This window comes from Scyliorhinus torazame, chromosome 8 (genome assembly GCF_047496885.1).
Source record: "Scyliorhinus torazame isolate Kashiwa2021f chromosome 8, sScyTor2.1, whole genome shotgun sequence".
NCBI classification, from domain to species: Eukaryota; Metazoa; Chordata; class Chondrichthyes; order Carcharhiniformes; family Scyliorhinidae; genus Scyliorhinus; species Scyliorhinus torazame.
Window position 1 is genome coordinate 21,424,644 of NC_092714.1, and position 23,729 is coordinate 21,448,372.

A 23,729-nucleotide genomic window follows, 5' to 3' on the forward strand; every position below is an offset into this window, starting at 1 on the left:
GGGACTCCCAGTATTCTCCAGGAATAGTGAGAGATTCACCCTAATGGGTGTTAGAATCATGGCCAATACGTTTTGATGTACATAGATCCAGTTGTTATCCTGGGATCATATTTATGTTTTTCTATAGACCGGTTCTGTTGTTTTCCATCACATTTTGCATTTTTTTCTTACAGCTCTTGATAAAGGCAATAAAAAATTGTAAACAAAGTAAATCTATTTACTTAATACCTTTTATAAATATCAGTCTTTTTATTTCAGTCAAACTGCCTGTTCATCTTTACATTTGTAGAAATAAGTCACTTCACTTTGTCCCACATCCTCAGTAGTTACTCTCCATTATGGTCCTTGGGTTCTGCTAGCTCAAAGTCTGGATGTTGATAGAGCAATCAGTAGATTCATAATTTACTATGGCTTGTGACCTAAAAAATCCAATCTCTGTAGTCGATAGCATCGTAGGAAAGAAAATTACCCAAAGAGCTGAGGGGGCAATTATTGTTTGGACAAAGTGACAGAAGAAATCAGAGTAACAATTGTGATTTTGTTTTGCAGCTTTGGGCACAGCCCACTCTCATTTATTATGAGAGCAATGTAGTTACAATCAGCTTCCAACGTTGCACTTCGTAACGTCAAGTGAGAAGTTATTTTCTTGAGCAGCCTGGATAAGGTGGGGGCGGAGTGTACTGCAGGGACGTTTGAGGCGTGGGAGTGTAAGGTGGGGGAAGATCCACAGGATAATCCATCTCGTGGTTGTAGCTGTAAGGTGGAGGAGGAGGGACTGAAAAGAAAAGTTGAGAAATAAATGAACTGAGGAAGCAGCCATCAAAATTTACAGAGTTGACTAGAATATTTAAACAAATAAAGTCAGTCTACTCATTGTCTACAGCAAAAACATTAATTAAATCATTACATAGCACACATTCAAACACAACATTTTATTTAATCTTCCCAGGGGTAACCAGTAAAATTATATTGCAGTATAATTGAGTGACGAGGACATAGTTTTTTTGCATTCCTGACTTGAGAAATATTTGTTGCTCACAGTTATCCAGATGACACAAAGCATTGAAGGTCTTATTGAACTGTAACTTACACGCTCATTGAAAGCTATGCCTGTTCCCGCACTCGTAATGCTACCTGTGTTTCTGCCACACAAATACTCAATGGAGAGTGCCTCCATTATATGATAATTCTTTATCCTTTAAATTAGGAAGGAAATCCTCAGGATAGTCCCTGATGTAGTATTCAATGGTTCAACTCTTCTGTGTTTGATTATGTGTGTTGGTTGACTGATCTATGCTCACTATGATTGATTACTGCTGTAAAATACATTGGGTGGACTTTTACCAAAACATGGCTAAGTGTCAGTTCTGGTGAGAAAAACGCGAGAATCCCGCCGGTGTTATTGGCGGGAAATATCACGGAATTTGGACCCTCTCAAGCAAAAGTTTTTTTCTTTACGTAAATCAGCCTCCCACTGATTCATTCGCCCTGGGGGAGGTTTATTACTGCAATCAGAGAACTCCATATAAACGTCTCCCCGGCACTTGTTCCAGCTCCATTAGCGGGGATGGCAGCCAGAAAACCAGCTCCACAATTCTCGGACGGAGCCCTCACTCGACTACCAATCCCGCCTGGGAGACCGTGGCTGCTTCAGTAAATGCCCGCTCTCCTGCAGAAAAGGACAGGGCAGCAGTGCCGAAAAAAGATGAATTGCCTTCTTTGCACAGCGAGAGTAAGTCTGCCACTTCCAGTATCTTGCTGCACCCCTCACCCATCCATCGTACCTCCAAGGTGATCTCTCACCCAGTCACCTCACGGGTTGCCCTTCTTCCGCCCCACCAATCCCCATGGTGTCTCTACTCTGCTCGTCACATCCCCATTCCCACTCCAGTCCCACTCATACCACTGCTCAACCATTTGAACTGGCAGTACACCTAGCTACAGTCTCCCCATCTGTCTCTCCGTGGGACAAAATCGAGTACAACAGATATGAGAGGATAGAACCACCTGGAGTGATGCGAAAGCTCCGCACCCTCACCCCATATGAGGAAAGAGCCCTTGAGCTGGCCGGAGAGGAGCAAGACCGGACCTGTGCAGATGGCAAAGTGGGGGCAGTGAACAAAAGTGAAGATCCTATGGATACACAGTCATTGGTCAAGCCTCACATGAATAAACATCTCACATAATTTATCCCCCGTGATGTACTAATGCCATCCCCTTTGCCTTGCAGGGCAATCAGGCAAGCAGCCGGGATCATCCTTGCGCCCTTTCGATTCTATTGATCCGAGCAGCTCAGAGGTGGAATTCTCAGACATCACGATATAAACGGCGCCATACCTGACACACGCATCCACCACTAGCACAGATACTCACACCTCGGTGGGATTAAGTAATAGGTAGGCTTCTGGGTCACTCACTGGTCAGCGCCTCACAGTTGAAGATCCACAGCAGGTGGAGGCAGGGACATCCCAAAGATCCAGCACTCAGAGGGATGGCGGAGCCCAGGACACTGCTGTATCCCTGGCCGATGACGTGCCCCTGTGTTTATTTGTCCAAGAGCTGACGGAACTGCAAAGGCAGAGTCGCAAGCGGCAGGAATGGAAGGCAGCATCCCACCTTGGTCTGCAAGGCCGACTGGAGAAGTCCCATCATTTTTCGTCCCAGTCACTCCAAGTTAAGTGAAAGCTAAGTGGGTAGAATTTACTGGGATGGGGTGATGTGGTCGGCTTGGGCTCTAGGGGGAGGTCAGGGGTCAGGGAGTGTGGGGTTCAGACGTGGGTGCGGGGGGAGGCATTTGGCTTGAGCCTGGGAGGTGGGGTTCAGGCTGGGCCTGGGGAGGTGTTGCAGTTGGGCCGGACCATTGAGTATGGGTGTCAGGCAGAAGAGTGGAGATGGGTCAGGCCATGGGGGGGGGGGGGGGAGGGTAGAGGGAGTTTGGAGAGTCCTATGGGGGGTTCAGTGACATGGCCGGAGGTAGTGGGCAGAGGGGAGGTAGTGGGCAGGGGATGTATAAATTGTTGAAGGTGGCAGGACAGGTAAAAGAAGGATATGATATTGTGTGTTCAAGGATAGCAGAGCTTCTCTGTGCTTATTGCAGGTATTAATTAAATTGATCTTAAGATGACCTCCTCTAGAGAGCTGGCACGTGGTAGAGGCCACATCACCACGGAAAGCCAGATTGGACATGTAGAACTGATTGCATTTCTAACCCAATGTATGAAATCTTGGGCATAAAGTACAAAGGGAAAGAAATTATGATGAACCTTTATAAAACGTTGGTTCGGCCTCAGCTAGAGTATTGAGCTTGACTCTGAACTTCAGGAAAAATATGAAGATTACAGAAAGAGGGAAGAAAAGATTTACAAAAATGTTTTCAGGGACAATGGGCTCCTGTTACAAGAAGCTGGGTTATACTCCTGCAAGAAAAGCCGGTCAAGAGGAGATTTGATGGAGGAGTTCAAAATCATGCCGGATTTAGAAAGAGTAGGTAGAGAGGAACTATTCCTTTGGTGAAGGTGTTGAGAACCAGTGGATGCAGATTTAAAATGATTGGCATAAGCACCACAGATCACATGAGAAAACATCTTGAGTGCCTGTGAGGCTCCTGGAGGCAGATCCAGTTGTGGCTTTCAGAAGGAAATTTGAAAAATAACTGAAGATAAAAATTTGCAAGGTTATGGGGAAAGGTGAGCAGTGGGACTAGCTGAATTGTTCTTGCAGAGAGCTGGTATGGACACGGCCACCCAAATGGCCTCTTTCTGAGCTATAAACATTCTGTGATTCTATGACCCGTTAACCTTCTAAATGGGGACTTCCGGTTGCGGCTATGCTGAGCTAAGTCCCGCCAGAAACAAACTTTTTGGCTCTTTGAGGGGCCCCAGCGGCATTTGTTCGACGGTTCCCAGTGTGGGAAGGTGACAGTACGATTTCCCCGACACTGTATGGATTGGACCAGGAGTGGAGCGGTGAAAAAAGTAATTCTGGTGCAGCGAAAAGTGTGAGGGAGGAAAGCCAAGATGGCGGTGGGTGGAGACCAGGCAGCGTGGGTGCAAGAGCAGTAGTAGTTTCTCAAGCGCTGCTTCACGGAATTGAAAGCAGAGCTGCTGGAGCCGATGAAGGCTTCGATCGACAAGCTGGTCGAGACCCAGAAGGCCCAAGGGGTGGCGATCCGGGAGGTGCGGCAGAAGGCCTCGGAGAATGAGGATGAGATATTGGGCCTGGCGGTGAAGGTGGAGGTGCACGAGGCGCTGCATAAGAAATGGCAGGAGAAGTTCGAGGACATGGAGAATCGGGCGAGAAGGAAGAATCTGCGGATTCTGGGTCTCCCGGAAGGAGTGGAGGGGTCGGATGCTGGAGAATATGTGGTCACGATGCTGAACACGTTGATGGGCGCGGGTGTCTTCCCGAGGCCCCTGGAGCTGGATGGGGCCCACCGACTCCTGGCGAGGAGGCCCAAGTCTAACGAGCCGCCGCGGGCAGTACTGGTGCGGTTCCACTGCTTGGTGGACAGGGAGTGTGTCCTAAGATGGACAAAAAAGGAGCGGAGCAGCAGGTGGGAGAATGCAGAGGTCCGTATATACCAGGACTGGAGCGCAGAGGTGGCCAAGAAGAATTTTCTTTTTTTCCCACGTCCATAAAGCCTACTCCCGGATAGACTTCTTCGTTATGAGCAGGGCACTAATTCCGAGGGTGGAGGGCACGGAGTATTCGGCCATAGCCATCTCAGACCATGCCCCGCATTGGGTGGAGCTGGAGCTAGGGGAGGAGAGGGACCAGCGCCCTCTGTGGCGCCTGGATGTGGGCTTGTTGGCAGATGAGGAGGTGAGCGGGCGGATCCGGGGGTGTATTGAAAGCTATCTAGAGGCTAACGATAATGGGGAGGTGCAGGTGGGGGTGGTCTGGGAGGCGGTGATTAGGGGAGAGCTAATCTCCACTGGGGCTCACAAGAAGAAGAAGGCGAGGAGAGAGAGGGAGAGATTGGTGGGGGAGATTTTAAGGGTGGATAGGAGGTATGCAGAGGTCCCCGAGGAGAGACTACTCCAGGAGCGACGAAGCCTCCAGGCCGAGTTCGACCTGTTGACCACCAAGAAGGCAGAGGTGCAGTGGAGGAAAGCGCAAGGGGCGGTGTATGAGTACGGGGAGAAGGCTAGCCGGATGTTGGCACACCAGCTTCGGAAGCGGGAGGCAGCGAGCGAGATTGGGGGAGTTAGGGATAAAGAGGGGAACACGGTGCGGTGGGAATAAATGGGGTATTTAGAGACTTTTATGACGGGTTGTATAGGTCTGAGCCCCCGACGGAGCAGGGGGGGGATGCATCGATTTTTGGATCGACTGAGGTTCCCGAGAGTGGAGGAGGAGCTGGTGGCTGGGCTTGGGGCACCGTTAGGGCTGGAGGAGCTGACTAAGGGGCTGGGGTGTATGCAGGCGGGGAAGGCACTGGGGCCAGATGGGTTCCCGGTGGAATTTTACCGGAAGTACATGGACCTGCTGGGCCCTCAACTAGTGAGGACTTTCGATGAGGCGAGGGAGTGGGGGGGGGGGGACTTTTCCGGGTATAAGCTCAACGTGGGGAAGAATGAGCTCTTTGTGGTACACCCAGGGGACCAGGGAACGGGGATAGACGAGCTTCCACTGAAGAGGGCGGAAAGGAGTTTTCGTTATCTGGGATCCAGGTGGCCAGGAGCTGGGGGGCCCTCTACAAGCTCAACTTGACGAGGCTGGTGGAGCAGATGGAGGGGAAGTTTAAAAGGTGGGATATGCTCCCACTCTCCTTGGCGGGTAGGATACAGTCAGTGAAGATGACGGTGCTCCCGAGGTTCATTTTTATATTCCAGTGCCTCCCCATCCTGATCTCTAAGGCTTTTTAAAAACGGGTCAGTAGGAGCATCATGGGATTCGTGTGGGCGAAAAAGACCCCGAGGGTGAGAAGGGTGTTTCTGGAGCGGAGTACGGACAGAGGAGGGTTAGTGTTACCTAATCTGTGAGGGTATTACTGGGCTGCCAATGTGGCGATGATACGCAAGTGGGTAATGGAGGGGGAGGGGGCGGCGTGGAAGAAGCTGGAGATGCCGTCCTGTGTGGGCACGAGTCTGGGAGCACTGGTGACAGCACCGCTGCCGCTCCCGGTGACTAGGTACACCACGAGTCCGGTGGTGGCGGCGACTTTGAAAATTTGGGGGCAGTGGAGGTGCCACAGGGGTGAGGTAGGGGCTTCAGTTTGGTCCCCGATCCAGGAGAACCATCAGTTCGTCCCGGGGAGAATGGATGGAGGGTTCCTGAGCTGGCATGGGGGACTTGTTTTTAGATGGGACGTTTGCGAGCCTTGGGGCGCTGGAGGAAAAATTTGGGCTTCCCCCCGGAAATGCCTTCAGATACATGCAGGTAAGGGCGTTTGTAAGACGCAGGTGAGGGAGTTCCCACAGCTTCCAGCACTCAGGATCCAGGATAGGGTGCTCTCGGGGGTGTGGGTTGGAGAGGGCAGGGTCTTGGCGATCTACCAGGAGATGCAGGAGGAGGAGGAGACCTCGGTGGAGGAGCTAAAGGGTAAATGGGAGGAGGAGCTTGGGGAGGAGATAGACGAGGGTACGTGGGTGGACGCCCTGGGTAGGGTTAATTCTTCCTCCTCTTGCGCCAGGCTTAGCCTGATAGAATTTAAGGCTCTTCACAGAGCGCATATGACAGGGGCGAGGCTGAGCAGGTTCTTTGGGGTGGAAGACAGGTGTGGGAGGTGCTCTGGGAGCCCAGCAAATCATACCCATATGTTCTGGGCGTGCCCGGCGCTGGATGGGTTCTGGAGGGGTATTGCGAGGACGATGTCTAAGGTGGTGAACACCCAGGTTAAGCCGAGCTGGGGGTTAGCACTATTTGGGGTATCAGACGAGCCGGGAGTGCAGGAGGCGAAAGAGGCCGGTATTCTGGCCTTTGCATCCCTGGTAGCCCGGCGGAGGATTCTGCTACAGTGGAAGGATGCGAGGCTCCCGAGCGTGGAAGCCTGGATCAGCGACATGGCAGGGTTAATTAAATTGGAGAGGGTAAAATTTACCTTGAGAGGGTCTGTGCAAGGGTTGTTCAGGCGGTGGCAACCGTTCCTAGATTTTCTAGCGGGGCGTTAGGTGGTCAGCAGCAGCAGCAACCCAGAGTCAGGGGGAGGAAGGGGGGGGGGGTGTACTTTGTGTTTTCTACTGTGTTTATTATTGCTTAATGGGGGGTTTGTATATTGGGGGAATTTGTGGTGTAGTTGTAAGATGTTTATTTATGTGTTCTTTGTTTTACTTTTTTCTGTAAGGCGGGGGGGTTTGTTGAAAATATGTAAAAATTTGAATAAAAATATTTCAAAAAAACAAAACAAAAACCTTCTAAATGAATGTGAATACAATCCTCATTTGAAGCATTGCTCCTTGGACTTAATCCTTGGCATCCAGATATAATTCAAGGAAATACGAACTAGGAGCAGGAATAGGCCATTTAATAAGATCATGCCTGATATGATTGTGGCCTCAATTCCACATTCGGCCTATATCCGATAACATTTTTCTCCACTGTTAGTCAAGAATCTATCTATTTCTGCCTTAAGAATATTCATTGATCTTGCCTCCATGGCTCTCTGGGGACGAGAGTTCCAAATAATCGCGACTCTCTCAGAGAGAACAATTCTTCTCATTTCCATCCAAAATGGGAAACACCTTGGACGGGATTTTCCATTTGGGAGACCATGGGCGCAATTCTCTGAAATGGAGGCAGAGTGTTCGCGCCGTCGTGAACGCCATCGAAGTTCACGATGGCGCGAAACGGCCCCTATCCCGACCGATTCAGGGCCCGAAAATGGTCTAGGAGCGGCGCCGCGTCATTTACCCGCGCCAGGCCTTGGCACCGCGTAAAGGCGGCGCCGCATACTTGCCGCGGCCGGCGCCGCATAACTGGCGTCACCCGTGCACGCGTGGTTGCCGTCCTCCCCGAGTCCGCCCCGCAAGAAGATGTCAGACGGATCTTGCGGGGCTGCGGAAGAAAGGATCGTGGGCCAGACCCCATTTGAGGACCCCCCCTGGTGTAGGATCCCCCCTCGCCCCCCCGCAGGCTGCCCCCCCAGCGTTCCCACGCTGTTCCCGCCGGCAGCGACCAGGTGTGGACGGCACCGGGGGGAACCCGCCGTTTTGGGCAGGCCGCTCGGCCCATCCGGCACTGAGAATCGTGGGGGTACCGGTGAATCGCCATTTTGGCTGTCTCGGGCGATTCACTGGACCGCGCCGCGCAAATCGCGATTGTGCCAATCTGGCCACTTCCGTGAATCGCGGGAGGGCGTCGGACCGGCGTCGCAGGAAAATTTGGCGACCCAGGCGATTCTCCAAACCGGTGCAGGAGCAGAGAATCGCGCCCCATGTTCTCCTGCCGGAGCTGAATTGCACCTGTTTTACGATCCCCTTACGATGGTAAGGGGGGATACAATTCAGTGATCCGTGCCATGCCTCCCCCACCCTGCACCGCAAATGGACCCCAACCCCTTGCCCAACCGTCTCTCCCCTCTGCCCCCATCGCACAGCAGCCCTCCCCCCCCACACCCTGGATTGTCCGGGCACACTCCTACCCCAAGTACAGGGGTGACCTGACCCGCCCCACCCCAGGGACCCCTGAAATAGGGGGACCCCACAGGGACCCCTGTAATAGTGGGACCCCCCACAGGAACCCCCTGCCTAACTGAACTTCCTCCACAGGCCCCTCCACTCACATTGATGCCCCCCACACAAATTCCCCCCTACCGAAAAGGAACCGCTGTCTGGAAACTAGAGGGCAGTCCAAACAGGACCAGTGGGAAGCATTATATCTGTAATACTTACCTTGGATCTCCTCATGCCCAGTCCCCGAAGGAGAGCAGCTGTGCCTGTGTCTAGTTCCCAGAGATCCATTATCTGTGAGCCATTCATAGCTTTCCAGTAGTGGTCTGTGACTGACAGCTTGTAAAAACCATCTGCAACTTTGATCCATTGATATCCCTTCATGCTTCAGTGGTGAAACCCTAATGTTTGTAAATATTTACCACATCAAAAAAAGGTAAGTGCAGTGAAATTGTATGCTTGAGTAATGGAAATGCACTTAATGCTTGGAATGCAAACCACATCCAGGGGTTCTCCTTTATCCACATTGCTTGTTACTTTATCAAAGAACTCCAATAAATTAGCCAAAATTTTATTTTCCTTCAACAAAACCATGTTAACTCTGCTTAATTGCATCCAGATTTCCCTGCTATAACCTCCTTAATAAAATTCCAGCAATCTCTCTGTAACAGATGTTAATCTTAACTGCATGTAGTTTCCTGGTTTTTGAATAAAGGAGTCACATTCATTATTTTTGAATCTGTTTGTACCTTTCCAGAATCTAGGGCATTTTAGAAAATTAAAATCAATGCACCTATTGTCTCAGCAACTACTTATTTTAGGACCTGAGGAAGAAGTCCATTCGGAACTGGGGACTTGTCAGCTTTTAGTTCTAATAATTTTGTCAGTATCCATTTCCTGGAGATTGTAATTGTTTTAAGTTCCTCCCTTTCAACTCCTGCTTCACAATTATTTCTGGGATGCTATTTGTTAGTTGTGGGAAATGATACACAGACTGTAACAAGAAGGGGCAGAGAGTACAGAAAGTACAAATACGTAAGAGTAAATCAACAGATAAGGACTAGAGGTTCCAAAAATAATAAAAGGACAAGCTAAAGGCTCTGGGCAGGATTCTCCGCGATCGGCGCAATGGCCCGATGCCGGCATCAAAAACGGCGCAAACCACTCTGGCGCCGGGCCGACCGGAAGTAGCGGAATTCTCCGCACTTCCGGGGACTAGGCCGGCCCCGGAGGGGTTAGCGCTGTGCCAGCCTGTGCCGAAGGGACTGCGCGAGATAGCGCATGCGCAGAACCGTCCGCGTGGTTCCGCACATGCGCAGACTGGCAAGCGTATTCTGGCGCCTGCGTAGGGGGGTGTCTTCTCTGCGCCAGCCATGGCAGAGCCCTACAAGGGCCGGTGCGGAAAGAAGAAGTACCCCCACGGCACAGGCCCGCCCCAGATCGCCGGCCAGACCACCGTGCCCTCCCCCCGGGATCGAATCTCCCCCCCCCGAGGACCACACCAGCCAACTTACCTGCCAGGTGCCGCCGTGTGGGACCAAGTCCACTCCACGCTGGCGGGACTGGCCAAAAACGGGTGGCCGCTCGGCCCATCGGGGCCTGGAGAATTGCCGGGGGGGGTGGGGCGCGGCCAATGGCCCCCAACCGGCGTGGCATGAATCCCGCCCGAAAACCGGCACCAGAGAATACGGCAGCCAGCGTCGTGGCGGCGGGGGGTATCACTCCACCCCCTCGGGGATTCACCGACCTGGCGGGGAGTCGCAGAATCCCGCCCTCTGTATCTGAATGTACATAGCATTCAAAATAAATCAAATCAACTCAGAGCACAAATAGAAATGAATACAGATGATCCGATAGCCATTACAGAGTCATGGCTGCAGGTTGACATAGTTGGAACCTGAATATTGAAGGGTGTGTGTCATTTAGGAAGGCCAGGAGTGAGCAAAAGGCTCTGTTAATTAATGATGGTATCAGCAGATTAGAGTGGGTTGACCTAAATTCAAGAAAACAAGATATAGAAATGAATGGCTGGGAAAGATGAGAAACAATAAAGGCAAAATGTCACTTGTGGGAGTAGTGCACAGGCACCCTAACAGTAACCATATGGTAGGATGGTCTATAAATATAAAATAAGAAATAATGGGAGAAAGGTATGGCGATAATCATGAGGGATTTTAATCTGTTTATAGTCTTGAAAAATCAGATGGGCATAGGTAGCCTTGATGAGGAATGCACAGAATGATTTTGAGAGTTTCTTAGAATAGCACATTCTGGCAGCAACCAGAGAGCAGGCTATACTAGACCTGGTTTGTGCAATGAGATAGGATTAATGAATGACCTTATAATGATGATGCCCTGAGGTAGCAGTGGTCATAATATGATTGAATTTTACATTCAGTTTGAGGGTGAGAAGAACGGGTCCTAGATAAGTATTTTAAACTTAAACTGCAGCTGTACAGAACCTTATTTGCAGCTGTATAGAACCTTAGTTAGGCCACACTTGGAGTATAGTGTTCAATTCTGGTCGCCACACTACCAGAAGGATGTGGAGGCTTTAGAGAAGGTGCAGAAGAATTTACCAGGATGTTGCCTGGTATGGAGGGCATTAGCTATGAGGAGAGGTTGAATAAACTCGGTTTGTTCTCACTGGAACAACGGAGGTTGAGGGGCGACCTGATAGAGGTCTGCAAAATTATGAAGGGCATAGACAGGGTGGATAGTCAGAGACTTTTTCCCAGGGGAGAGGGGTCAATTACTAGATGGCATAGGTTTAAGGTGCGAGGGGCAAGGTTTAGAGGAGATGTATGAGGCAAGTTTTTTTATACAGAGGGCAGTGGGTGCCTGGAACTCACTGCCGGAGGAGGTGGTGGAAGCAGGGACAATAGTGACGTTTAAGGGGCATCTTGACAAATACATGAATAGGATGGGAATAGAGGGATACGGACCCCGGAAGTGTAGAAGATATTAGTTTAGACAGGCAGTATGGTTGGTGCAGGCTTGGAGGGCCGAAGGGCATGTTCCTGTGCTGTACCTTTCTTTGTTCTTGTAAAAGAGGGCATGAAAGCACAGTTAGCTAAACTGAACTTGCAAATTAGGCTAAGGCAGGTCATTAGAGATTCAGAGATTCATAGACTCCCTACAGTGCAGAAGGAGGCCACTCGGCTCATCGAGTCTAGACCGATCCATCGAAAGGGCACTTTACCCATGTCCACTCCACTCTATCCCCATAACTTAACCTACATATCCCCGGACATTAAGGGGAAATTTATCATGGCCAATCCACCTAATCCGCACATCTTTGGACTGTGGGAGGAAACTAGAGCACCCAGAGGAAACCCATGCAGACACTGGGAGAACGCACAAACTCCACACAGACAGTGACCCAAGGTCGAAATTGAACCCGGGTCCCTGGCTCTGTGAGGCCATGCTCAGAATACACAGAATCGATTTATTCAATGAGAAATAAAAATTCCAAGGGGAGGACCCACCATCCGTGGGTTAACTAAAACAGGAAAGGTAATATCACACTTAAAGAAAAAGCATATAATTGTGCAAAGATGGGTGCCAGGTAAGAACATTGGGCATAATATGAAAAGCAGCAAAGAATGACCAAAAGATTGATAAGGAAGGAAAAATAAGAGTATAAGAGAAAACTAGCTAGAAATACAATACAGAATATGAGTTTCCACAGATATTGAAAAAAGAAGAGTCAACAAATTGAGTATTGATCCGATAGAAAGTGAGTCTGGGGAAATAATAATGTAAAATAAAGAGATGGTGGATGAATTGAACCAGCATTTTGCATCAATCGTCACTACAGAGGACACAAATAAAATCCCGGAAATAGCTGTAAAGCAGGAAATGGAAGGGAGGAACTCAGGTCAGTTACAGTTACCAGGGAAGTGGTATTGAGGAAATAGATGGAGTTGCAGGCTGACAAGTCCCTGGGTCCTGATGGAGTTATCTTAGGATCCTAAGAGAAGTGGCAAGTGAGAAAAGTGGGAGAGTGGGGATAAGAGAGCTCATACATGTCTGGGACAGTGAACTTGGGGCCAGAATGGGAAGCTGGCAAACTGAGGACGCACTTCATCTTTACATTGCCAAACAGCACAGAATCTAAAGACAAAAGATAAGCTGTGACAGATGTAGAGGTGGAGGGGGAAGCAAAGGGGAGAAAAGGTAAGGAGAGGGGGGATAAGATGGGGGGAAATATATATCAAAAGAAAGACAAGAAAGAAAGAAAATGTAATAGTTAAAATGAAATGGAATGAAAACAAAGGGGTCGAGGAGGTGTAGAGCTAATCATCTGAAGATGTTGAATTTGTATCTTGAACTCTTGACACCATCCTCACTCCTCTGGTCCATTCCCTCCCCACCTACATCTGGGATTCCTCCGATGTCCTGCATCATATTGACAGCTTCCAGTCCGCGGGCCCTAACTGCCTCCTATTCACCATGGATGTGCTGTCTCTCTACACTTCCATCCCACACCAGGGTGGCCTGAGAGCTCTTCGCTTCTTTCTCGAAAAGAGGCCTGGACAATTCCCATCCACCACCACTCTCCTCCGCCTGGCTGAACTTGCTCTATCTTTCAGCAACTTCTCCTTTAACTCATCCCACTTTCTCCAAATCAAATGTGTAGTAATGGGTACCCACATGGGTCCTAGCTATGCTTGCCTTTTTATAGGGTATATGGAACATTACTTGTTCCAGGCCTACCAGGGTCCCCTTCCACAACTCCTCTACTGGTACATCAATTACTATTTTGGTGCCACGTCATGCTCTCCTCCAGACCTGAAAAAATTCATCAACTTTGCTTCCAGTTTCCACCCCTCTATCACTTTCACCTCGTCCATCTCAGACACGTCCCTTCCCTTCCTTGACCTTGCTGTCTCCATTTCCAGCAATAGACTATCAACTAATATCCATTACAAGCCCACTGACTCCCACAGCTATTTGGACTACAGCTCATCACACCTTACACCCTGTAAGGACTCCATCCCTTTCTCTCAGCTCCTTCGCCTCCGTCGCTTCTTCCTCAACCGTGATTTCCCACCTACAGTTGTTGACAGGGCCCTCAACAGCGTGCAGTCGATCTCCCGCGCCACTACCCTCGGCCCTTCCCAGAACAAGGATAGAGTCGCCCTCGTTCTCACATTTCACCCCACCAGACTCCGTATGCAAAGCATAATCCTCCGCCATTTTCGGCAACTCCAGCGTGATGCCACAGCCAAACACATCTTTCCTTCACTCCCTCTATCAACATTCCGCAGAGACCGTTCCCTCTGAGATAATCTAGTCCACTCCTCCACCATACCCAACGCCTCTCACCCATGGCACCTTTCCATGCAATCACAGAAGATGTAACACCTGCCCCTTTACCTTGTCCATGCTTAACATCCCAGGCCCAAAATACTTATTCCAGGTTAAGCAGCGTTTCACTTGCATCTCCTTACCTTTTCTCTGCTTCTCCTCCCCTTTACATCTGTCACAGCTTGCGCTCTGATGTTAGTTTCTCTGCTGTTTGGTCTTTCACACCTTTTATTCTCTTTGGGGACTGCCATTAGCACTCTTTTCCCTTGGTTTCTGTGGCTATGACTCATCTTTCATTCCCTCACCCCACAGTATAAATATCTCCCACTTCCTATGTCTTTTAGCTTTGACAAAGGGTCATCTGGACTCGAAACGTGAGCTCTTTTCTCTCCCTACAGACGCTGCCAGACCTGCTGAGATTTTCCAGCATTTTCTCTTTTGGTTTCAGATTCCAGCATCCGCAGTAATTTGTTTTTATTGCACTGAGGGGGTTGAGTAAAGGGCCACCCAATAGATATGCTATATGAGTATTCTCAGATGAGGAGAGATGCACAGCTGAGACAGGTTATGAGCCCTTTGTTCACAATTCAGGAAATCTGGAAAGGTGCCAATGAAGGACACTGAAGGAAACTGTCTATTTCTGATAGGTAAAAGGGTAATTGATTTAGCTATTTTAATATAAATACTAAAGTCCAGTTTAAAATCCATTTTAAAATGGATATCATTATTACAAAAACATCCAGCTTGCAGAATTAGCAGTGGCAAAGCGCAGAATCTGAAACATTCATAAAACTAGCTAGATCTTATACAACATTTTTATGAAATCACAAACTGACCATTGTTCTAATAGCAAAAGCTATGCAGCCATACGCAAGGTCGCCATGACTACATGAACACACCATTGTTCAGAATTCAGATAAAAACAGTCAGCAATAAACTAGCGGAAACCAGAATTGATTAAAAGGATATATCACATTCCAATAAACACAAACATCTACAAATGCAACATATCCGAATATATGTTGCACATTGATGATTGACAATTAACCATCGAACCAAATGCATTTGAGACCCACCCAAGCCAATCAGCACATTGCAGGGGTAGGGACAGATGGAATTCGACTGATAACATTCTCCTTAAACATAGAGGTTCGGGAAGCCATTTTCCATCCATGATCACTATACTTTTACTTAACTACTCGCTATCCTTATTTCGTATTTTCATATTTCCACTCTAACTCTTGAAGTTCGCGCAAGCTGTTTTGCTTTAAGCAAAGGACCGTTACTGTATTTTTGAAAGGTAAATCTATTGTAAACCATTAAGCCAATTATTTCTCTTAAAGTCTGTTGCTGGCAAAGGCTTTTTGAGAACACTTGATTTGTAACCACACGAAGATCTTAGTCAAATTTGGGGGCAGTGGAGACGACATAAGGGAGTGACGGGTGCCTCAGTGTGGTCCCCGATAAGGAACAACCATAGGTTCGTCCCGGGAAGGATAGATGGGGGATTTAAATCCTGGCAGCGAGCAGGAATTGCGAAATTGAAGGACTTGTTCTTAGACGGGACGTTCGCGAGTCTGGGAGCACTGACAGAAAAATATGGGTTGCCACCTGGGAATGCATTTCGCTATATGCAAGTGAGGGCATTTGTGAGGCAACAGGTGAGGGAATTTCCGCAGCTCCCGGCGCAAGAGATCCAGGACAGAGTGATTTCGGGGGCATGGGTGGGTGATGGTAGGGTGTCAGATATATATAGGGAAATGAGAGATGAGGGGAAGACGATGGTAGAGGAGCTGAAGGGAAAATGGGAGGAGGAGCTGGGGGAAGAGATTGAGGAGGGGCTGTGGGCAGATGTCCTAAGTAGGGTAAACTCTTCGTCCTCGTGTGCCAGGCTCAGCCTGATACAATTCAAGGTTCTACACAGGGCGCATATGACGGGAGCAAGGCTGAGTAGATTTTTTGGAGTGGAGGATAGGTGCGGAAGATGCATGGGAAGCCCGGCGAACCACACCCACATGTTTTGGTCATGTCCGGTATTGCCCTGGGTGGGTGTGGCAAAAGTGATTTCAAAGGTGGTGTGGGTCCGGGTCGAACCAGGCTGGGGGTTGGCTATATTTGGGGTTGCAGATGAGCCGGGAGTGCAGGAGGCGAGAAAGGCCGATGTTTTGGTCTTTGCGTCCCTAGTAGCCCGGCGAAGGATTCTACTTATGTGGAAAGAAGCTAAACCCCGGGCGTGGAGGCCTGGATAAACGACATGGCAGGGTTTATAAAATTGGAGCGGATAAAGTACGCACTAAGAGGTTCGGCTCAAGGGTTCACCAGGCGGTGGCAACCGTTCCTCGACTATCTCGCAGAGCGATAAGGGAAAATAGGAAAGGTAGCAGCAGCAACCCAGGGGGGAGGGGGGGAGGGCTCATTTGGGTCCTCAGGGGTTTTATGTGTGTGTTTATATATTAGTTATTTATATTAGATTTTACGAAGTTACTATTTTAGTTACTATTTCTGTTGTTTCTTATTTTGTTGTTGGCAGTTGCCGTTAGTTAGCATATTATTTATTTTAAAAACGATCAATGTATATATTATTACACAGTTGTAAAATGGGAAATTTTTGTTTGATCGAAAAACTTTAATAAAATATATATTTTTTAAAAAGATCTTAGTCTCTCAATTATAATCAATAGACACAATAAAAGATTTTTATTTCGCATCCGAGAAGTGTAACTTAAATTCTACTGAGTTTTGAAGTGTATACGAGACTACACTTAAAACGCACGGTAGATTCCTGCAGACACTCATGCAATTAATACCGATAAGTGGCACTAATCAATCCCCTTGCTCACAGCTTCAAAAATTCCCTACCTGAAATTGAATGCTAACTGGGGTACGTTCTCCTGGAATCAGACATCTGAAGGTGTTGCCTCTTCCAGCATCCCAGGCATTATGGCAGCCTACAGCTGCTCTATTATCCTCGCTGACTTGTAACTGTATGCCTTTAATGTGACAAACCTCCTCCAGAAGATCCAACACCAGCTTCTGTACAGTGCACATTACTAGATCTAGTATAGCCTGCTCTCTGGTTGGTATTAAAACATGCTGCTCTAAGAAACTGTCCCGAAAACATTCTATGAACTCATTACCCAGGCTACATTTGCCATACTATTTTTTCCAATCTATATGTAGTTTAAAAATCCCCTTGATTATCGCTGTACATTTCTCACAAACTGCCATTCTTGCTTCCTGTATATTCTGACTTACAGTGTGATTCTTTTTCGGGGGCATATAAACCACACCCATAAGTGACATCTTATTTTACGATTTCTTATCTCTATTCAAACTGATTCTACTGGCCGATCTAACAAAAAGTCTGTTCTGGGTGGGATTAGTGGGGTCGTTCATGGTGCTTGTAGCGATATGAACGACTCCGCTATCTAACAGTAACTCAGGGGTTTTTTTTGGCCTCAATGGGGAACTTCCCACCAAGGCTGCACTCAGTCACATTTCCTGCACTAAGGACAGGAAGAGAATGGAGTGCCATCACCTGACCCGCCAATGTGACCTCCTGACCCCCCCAACTCCCCAATTCACATGTTGAGGGGTCCTTAAACTCCCTGCACCCCACCTCATGCAGACAAGGTCTGATCCCCGGCACAGGCAGAATGCCACCTTGGCACTGCCAGCCTGCCACCCTGGCAGTGCCGCAGCCAACCTGACAGTGCCACTTGGGCATCCATAGTTTCCAAGAAAAAGAGTGGGACCTGAAATGGGCCAAGGATAATCAGGATTTGAAGTGGGACAGCACTCTCGCAGGACGTGGGAACTGAATTGGCGAGAAAGTGGGCAGCCTTCAACAAGGCTAAGTCTGTCTTGTGCAGGAAAGGAGTTTGGTTCGGGGTGGTGTATCGGGCGAGGCTTCGGGCCATTTACAATTCGAGAAACTTCTAATTAAATACACCGGAGGAGGTGGACGTCTTCATAAAGAAGCATAGACTCGGTTCAAATTAATGGGGCTGGATTCTCCGCTGACGCGATGCTTCGTTTTGCCGGCAACTCGGGGGTTTCCCTACGGCATGCGGCTGCCCCACAATGGGAAACCCCATTGAGCAGCTGGCATAACGGAGCATCCCGCCGGCAGGGTGAAAAAGAAATGTGGCGCGGCGGGGCATAGAATCCAGGCTGTGATGACTACTGTGGGTTGGGAGGACTATCACGGTATCCTATATATAGTTTTCTGAGGATGAAATTCTTATCTTTCTCTGTTTTTTCTTCTATAAGGATGACAGGGGATTTTTGCTTCACATATGGCTTGGTCATTGGTGGGGGGCTCACTTCTATGAGAAGTGTTGTTTCTTGTTTCTTGCACTATAATTGGAGTTATATTACCCTTGTTGGGAACACAGGTTGTAGGGGTATTGGTTTTGGGAGGTTTTGTTTCATCCTAGGGGCAGGCGATAAAGTTGTCTTTTTCCTTCTCTGCACTGGGGAAGACTATCTCATTAGCATTACAATTCAGCTATTAAACGAGAGTGAGATGGGGGTGGGGGGGGAGAACTGCAGCTGTCGATCCAGTCTCACGTGGTTCAACGAACTAAGCATCTGTGAATACTTGAGGGGAAGGGGTTGTGGTGATATGCATCACTGTAAGTACACAAGGGGTTAATGTAGATACACTGGGACTAAATAAAAACTAGAGGGAGCATCAGAGACATCATGACACAGAGACATTCAACCAATAGGTCAGTAAGATAGGATATGACCAATGGGCAGTCAAGACACACCCAGAGGTGACACTACCTCAAGGGGGCTACCCATATAAAAGGACAGGGCACACATGCTCTTTCTCTTTCCATAGGCAACACTCAGAGATACAGGGGCAGATCAGGGAAGCATCACACCCACCCCATGGATTAGAGCAGACTGGTTCGTTAGATCGAGTTACTATAGTAAGATTAACAGGAGAGTCGAACCCAAGTCGGAGAATTGTTAACTGTTCAATAAATGTGTTAAATCTATCTCCAAGTCTGAACCTTCCTTTGTCAGAGTATACATCAAGGAAGCAGCTTACGCTACAGGAAGAAGCATAACATAACAGGAGTGTTGGTTATTTTTAGGGTATCGATATGTATTTTTGGGTGTTCGAGGAGAGGGAAGGGAGAGGGATTAGTTTGCTGATGGTGATTACGAGATTCTATTTATCTCACTCTGTGGGTGGGTTTGGTGGCCATCTTGGGTGGGCGTTGGGCCTGGTTTCCTTTGAGTAGGAGCTTGGCAGCCACTGGCGGTGGAAATGGCTGGCTCATCTTGGCGGGCATGTTGGTGGTACTAGTAAATGTCTACGTGCCAAATTCGGACGATGTGACATTCGTTAGAAGAACGTTGACTTCTATCCCTGACCTGGGCATGCACCAATTGATCTTTGGAGGGGATTTCACCTGTGTACTGGATCCTAAACTAGATCAATCCAGGCGTAAATTGTTTGCTGCTCTCTCAGGGATGGCGAATGTCCCGGTTTACCACGCCCCCTCCCCTCCCGGGGAGGGGATCTAATCTGGGGGCATTATCTTTTCATCTTGCCAGAGGTAGCTTTATTTATCTGGGTGTCCGGGTGGCCCGCGACTGGCAATCGCTCCATAGATTTAACTACACCAGTCTGGTGAGCAGGGTGAGTTCCGACTTGCAAAAGTGGGATAACTTGCCCATGGCAGGCAGGATCCAGACTATAAAAATGAATATTCTCCCACGTTAAAAAATATTTGCATCAAATCATTTTTTGCTAAGTTCAATAAGTTTATGGCCTCTTTTATTTGGGCAACTAAGGCCCCACGAGTCCATAGGGCATTCCTTCAGAGGCACTAGCTGTCGGCGGGGGGGGGGGGTTGTCTGGCATCACCCGACTTGCTTGTTTATTATTGGGTGGGCAACATAGAGAAGGTGGGGACAAATGGAGGCAAGCTCCTGTAGGGGCTATAATCTAAGGACATTGGCAATGGTCCTGCTTCCCGTATTCCTGATGATGTACTCTTCGAACTAGGTGGTGCTGTCCACACTTAAATATGGCAATAACTTAGGCAGAATTACAAATTGGGATCAAAATCATTGCTGGCCCCTATCTGTGGCAACCACCGATTTGCTCTGTCGGGTTTAGACGCGATGTTTAGGTCATGGGAGGGAAGCGTCTTGGGAGTTTTAAGGATCCATTTGTGATGACGGTTTGCTAGTTTGAAGATATTATTGACGAAGTTTCAACTTCCGGGGACAAACTTATTCCGTTATCTCTAGGTATGTGATTTTGTTCGAAAGAGTTTTGCCACATTCCCCTTGGCTCCTCAACCCTCCTTGTTGAGTTGGATCCTATCACTTGCAGGGTCTGGTAGGAGGAGCATTTCCAGCATCTATGGCAAATCTTGTCAACAGAGGAGGCTCCGCTAGATGAGGTATATGCAAAATGGGAGGGAGAAATGGGACCTATTGTAGATGGAGATATATGACATGAGGCCCTTTGCAGGGTGAACTCCACATCCTCCTGTGCACGATTTAGTCTAATTCAGCTCAAGCTGAATTAGACCAACTAAAGCTAGGATGAGCATTTTCTTTTCGAGCATGGAGGACAGTTGTGCGTGGTGTTTTTTGGGACCTGCTAATCATACCTACATGTCTCATCGTGTCGCAAGTTGACAAGCTTTTGGGTCTCCCTCTTTAACACCATATCAGCGATTCTTAACTCTGATCTGGAGCCTTGTCCTTTGGAGGCCATTTTCGGGGTATTGAACTCACCAGGGCTAAGGACGGGGGTGAAGGCTGATGTTCTTGCCTTTGTGTCGCTAATAGCCTTGAGGCATATTCCGCTTGCATGGAGATCTCCTGCTCCGCCCAGTGCCTTGGTCTGGTTGGGTGACCTCATGGAATTTTTTACATCTGGAGAAGGTCAAGTACACCATCAGGGGGTCGGTTGTGGGTTCAACTGAGGTGGCAGCAATTCATTTCCTACTGTAAAGAATTAATCACCATCAGCTGTTAGGGAGGGAGGGAGGGTAAGTTTTCATTATTGGGAAAGGTTGTTTCTCCTGGGTGGACTTTGCGTGGCTGGCTGTGTTTTTCTAATATTGCATTTTGTAACATCCATATTCAGTGTTGATATTATGCATTTTGTTTTTTATAAATGGAAAATTCTTTGATAAAAATATGTTTTTAGGACAAGTAGGCTCATAATTAAAGGTTCACAGCATCTACAGGTAGATGAATGACTGAACTGAAAATCCTCTCACCTTTCAAAGAGAAAGCCCTCCAGCTTGCCAGTGAGGGTAAAGCAACCAGGCCAATACTGCAAGGGTGGTGGCTGCAGTGGACATACATTTCACGGCAGGGGATGTTCACTACACCATGAACTCCACGTTTCAGGGCATAATAATAATAACCTTTATTGTAACAAATAGGCTTACATTAACACCACAATTAAGTTACTGTGAAAAGCCCCTAGTTGCCACATTTCGGCGCCTGTTCGGTTACACGGAGTGAGAATTCAGAATGTCCAAATTACCTAACAAGCATGTCTTTCGGGACTTGTGGGAAGAAACCGGAGCACCCGGAGGAAACCCACGCAGACTCGGGGAGAACGTGCAGACTCCGCACAGACAGTGACCTAAGCTGGGAATCGAACCTGGGACTCTGGTGCTGTGAAGCAACAGTGCTAGCCACGGTGCTACCGTGCCACCCCCTTAAACAAGGAGAACATTTATAGTAAAACATTTTTTCAACTAGGTCTTTGGCAGTAGAGACAATAATTCTCAGTGAGAACAAGGATGAATAGGGGTTGTTTAGCACAGGGCTAAATCGCTGGCTTTGGAAGCAGACCAAGGCAGGCCAGCAGCACGGTTCGATTCCCGTACCAGCCTCCCTGAACAGGCGCCGGAATGTGGTGACTAGGGGCTTTTCACAGTAACTTCATTTGAAGCCTACTTGTGACAATAAGCGATTTTCATTTCATTTTCATTTCCTTGGTACAGGGCATCAACAGCATGGTTCAGGTGGGCTTGTGGGCATGGTTGAGTGTCAGCGTCAGAGGATGGCGGGGCTTCTGGATTTCACTCTAGGTGCCCCTCCATCCAAAGGAGGAACCCAGGGACTACCAAACTCTCATGGGGAGGAGGAGAAGCTGGTGCATAGCCCGGGCCTTCCACCCAGTAGGATTGATTAATCATCTCATAATTAGGGATCTTCTCGGAAGGAGCAATCACAATATGGTGGAATTTAAAATACAGATGGAAGGTGAGAAGGTAAAATCAAACACTAGTGTTTTGTGTTTAAACAAAGGAGATTACAATGGAATGAGAGAAGAGCTGGCTAAGGTAGACTGGGAGCAAAGACTTTATGGTGAAACAGTTGAGGAACAGTGGAGAACCTTCCAAGTGATTTTTCCCAGTGCTCAGCAAAAGTTTATACCAACAAAAAGGAAGGAGATAGAAAGAGGGAAAATCGACCGTGGATATCTAAGGAAATAAGGGAGAGTATCAAATTGAAGGAAAAAGCATACAAAGTGGCAAAGATTAGTGGGAGACTAGAGGATTGGGAAATCTTTAGGCGGCACCAGAAAGCTACTAAAAAAACTATAAAGAAGAGTAAGATAGATTATGAGAGTAAACTTGCTCAAAATATAAAAACAGATAGTAAATGTTTCGACAAATATGTAAAACAAAAAAAGAGTGGCTAAGGTAAATATTGGTCCTTTACAGGATGAGAAGGGAGATTTAATAATGGGGGATGAGGAAATGGCTGAGGAACTGACCAGGATTTTTGGGTCGGTCTTCACAGTGGAAGACACAAATAACATACCAGTGACTGATGGAAATGAGGCTATGACAGGTGAGGACCTTGAGATGATTCTTATCACTAAGGAGGTAGTGATGGGCAAGCTAATGGGGCTAACGGTAGACAAGTCTCCTGGCCCTGATGGAATGCATCCCAGAGTACTAAAAGAGATGGCTAGGGAAATTGCAAATGCACTGGTGATAATTTACCAAAATTCACTAGACTCTGGGGTGGTCCCGGCAGATTGGAAATTGGCAAACGTGACACCACTGTTTAAAAAAGGAGGTAGGCAGAAAGCGGGTAATTATAGGCTGGTTATCTTAACTTTGGTTGTAGGGAAGATGTTGGAATCTATCATCAAGGAAGAAATAGCGAGGCATCTGGATTGAAATTGTCCCATTGGACAGACGCAGCATGGGTTCATAAAGGGCAGGTTGTGCCTGACTAATTTAGTGGAATTTTTTGAGGACATTACCAGTGTGGTAGACAACAGGGAGCCGATGGATATGGTATATCTGGATTTTCAGAAAGCTTTTGACAAGGTGCCACACACAAGGTTGTTGCATAAGATAAAAATGCATGGCATTAAGTGTAAAGTAGTAACATGGATAGAGGATTGGTTAATTAATAGAAAGCAAAGAGTGGGGATTAATGGGTGTTTCTATGGTTGGCAATCAGTAGCTAGTGGTGTCCCTCAGGGATCAGTGTTGGGCCCACAACTGTTCACAATTTACACAGATGATTTGGAGTTGGGGGACCAAGGGCAATGTGTCCAAGTTTGCAGACGACACTAAGTTGAGTGGTAAAGCAAAAAGTACAGAGGATACTGGAAGTCTGCAGAGGGATTTGGATAGGTTAGGTGAATGGGCTAGGATCTGGCAGATGGAATACAATGTTGACAAATGTGAGGTTATCCATTTTGGTAAGAATAACAGCAAAAGGGATTATTATTTAAATGATAAAATATTAAAACATGCTGCATTGCAGAGAGACTTGGGTGTGCTA

General features: G+C 47.9%; 1 protein-coding gene across 2 annotated transcripts in view; it reads right to left on the minus strand.

Annotated features, from left to right (window-relative positions):
• Window positions 1-487: 487 nt before the first annotated feature.
• The window catches only part of cyyr1 (cysteine/tyrosine-rich 1), a 68,196-nt gene continuing 44,954 nt past the window's right edge, over window positions 488-23,729 (minus strand). For both annotated transcript variants that reach the window (XM_072513151.1, XM_072513152.1), the window contains one exon: window positions 488-775. In XM_072513151.1, coding sequence (XP_072369252.1) covers window positions 639-775 — 137 coding nt within the window. In that variant the 3' untranslated portion in view covers window positions 488-638. The remainder of the gene's footprint in view (window positions 776-23,729) is intronic.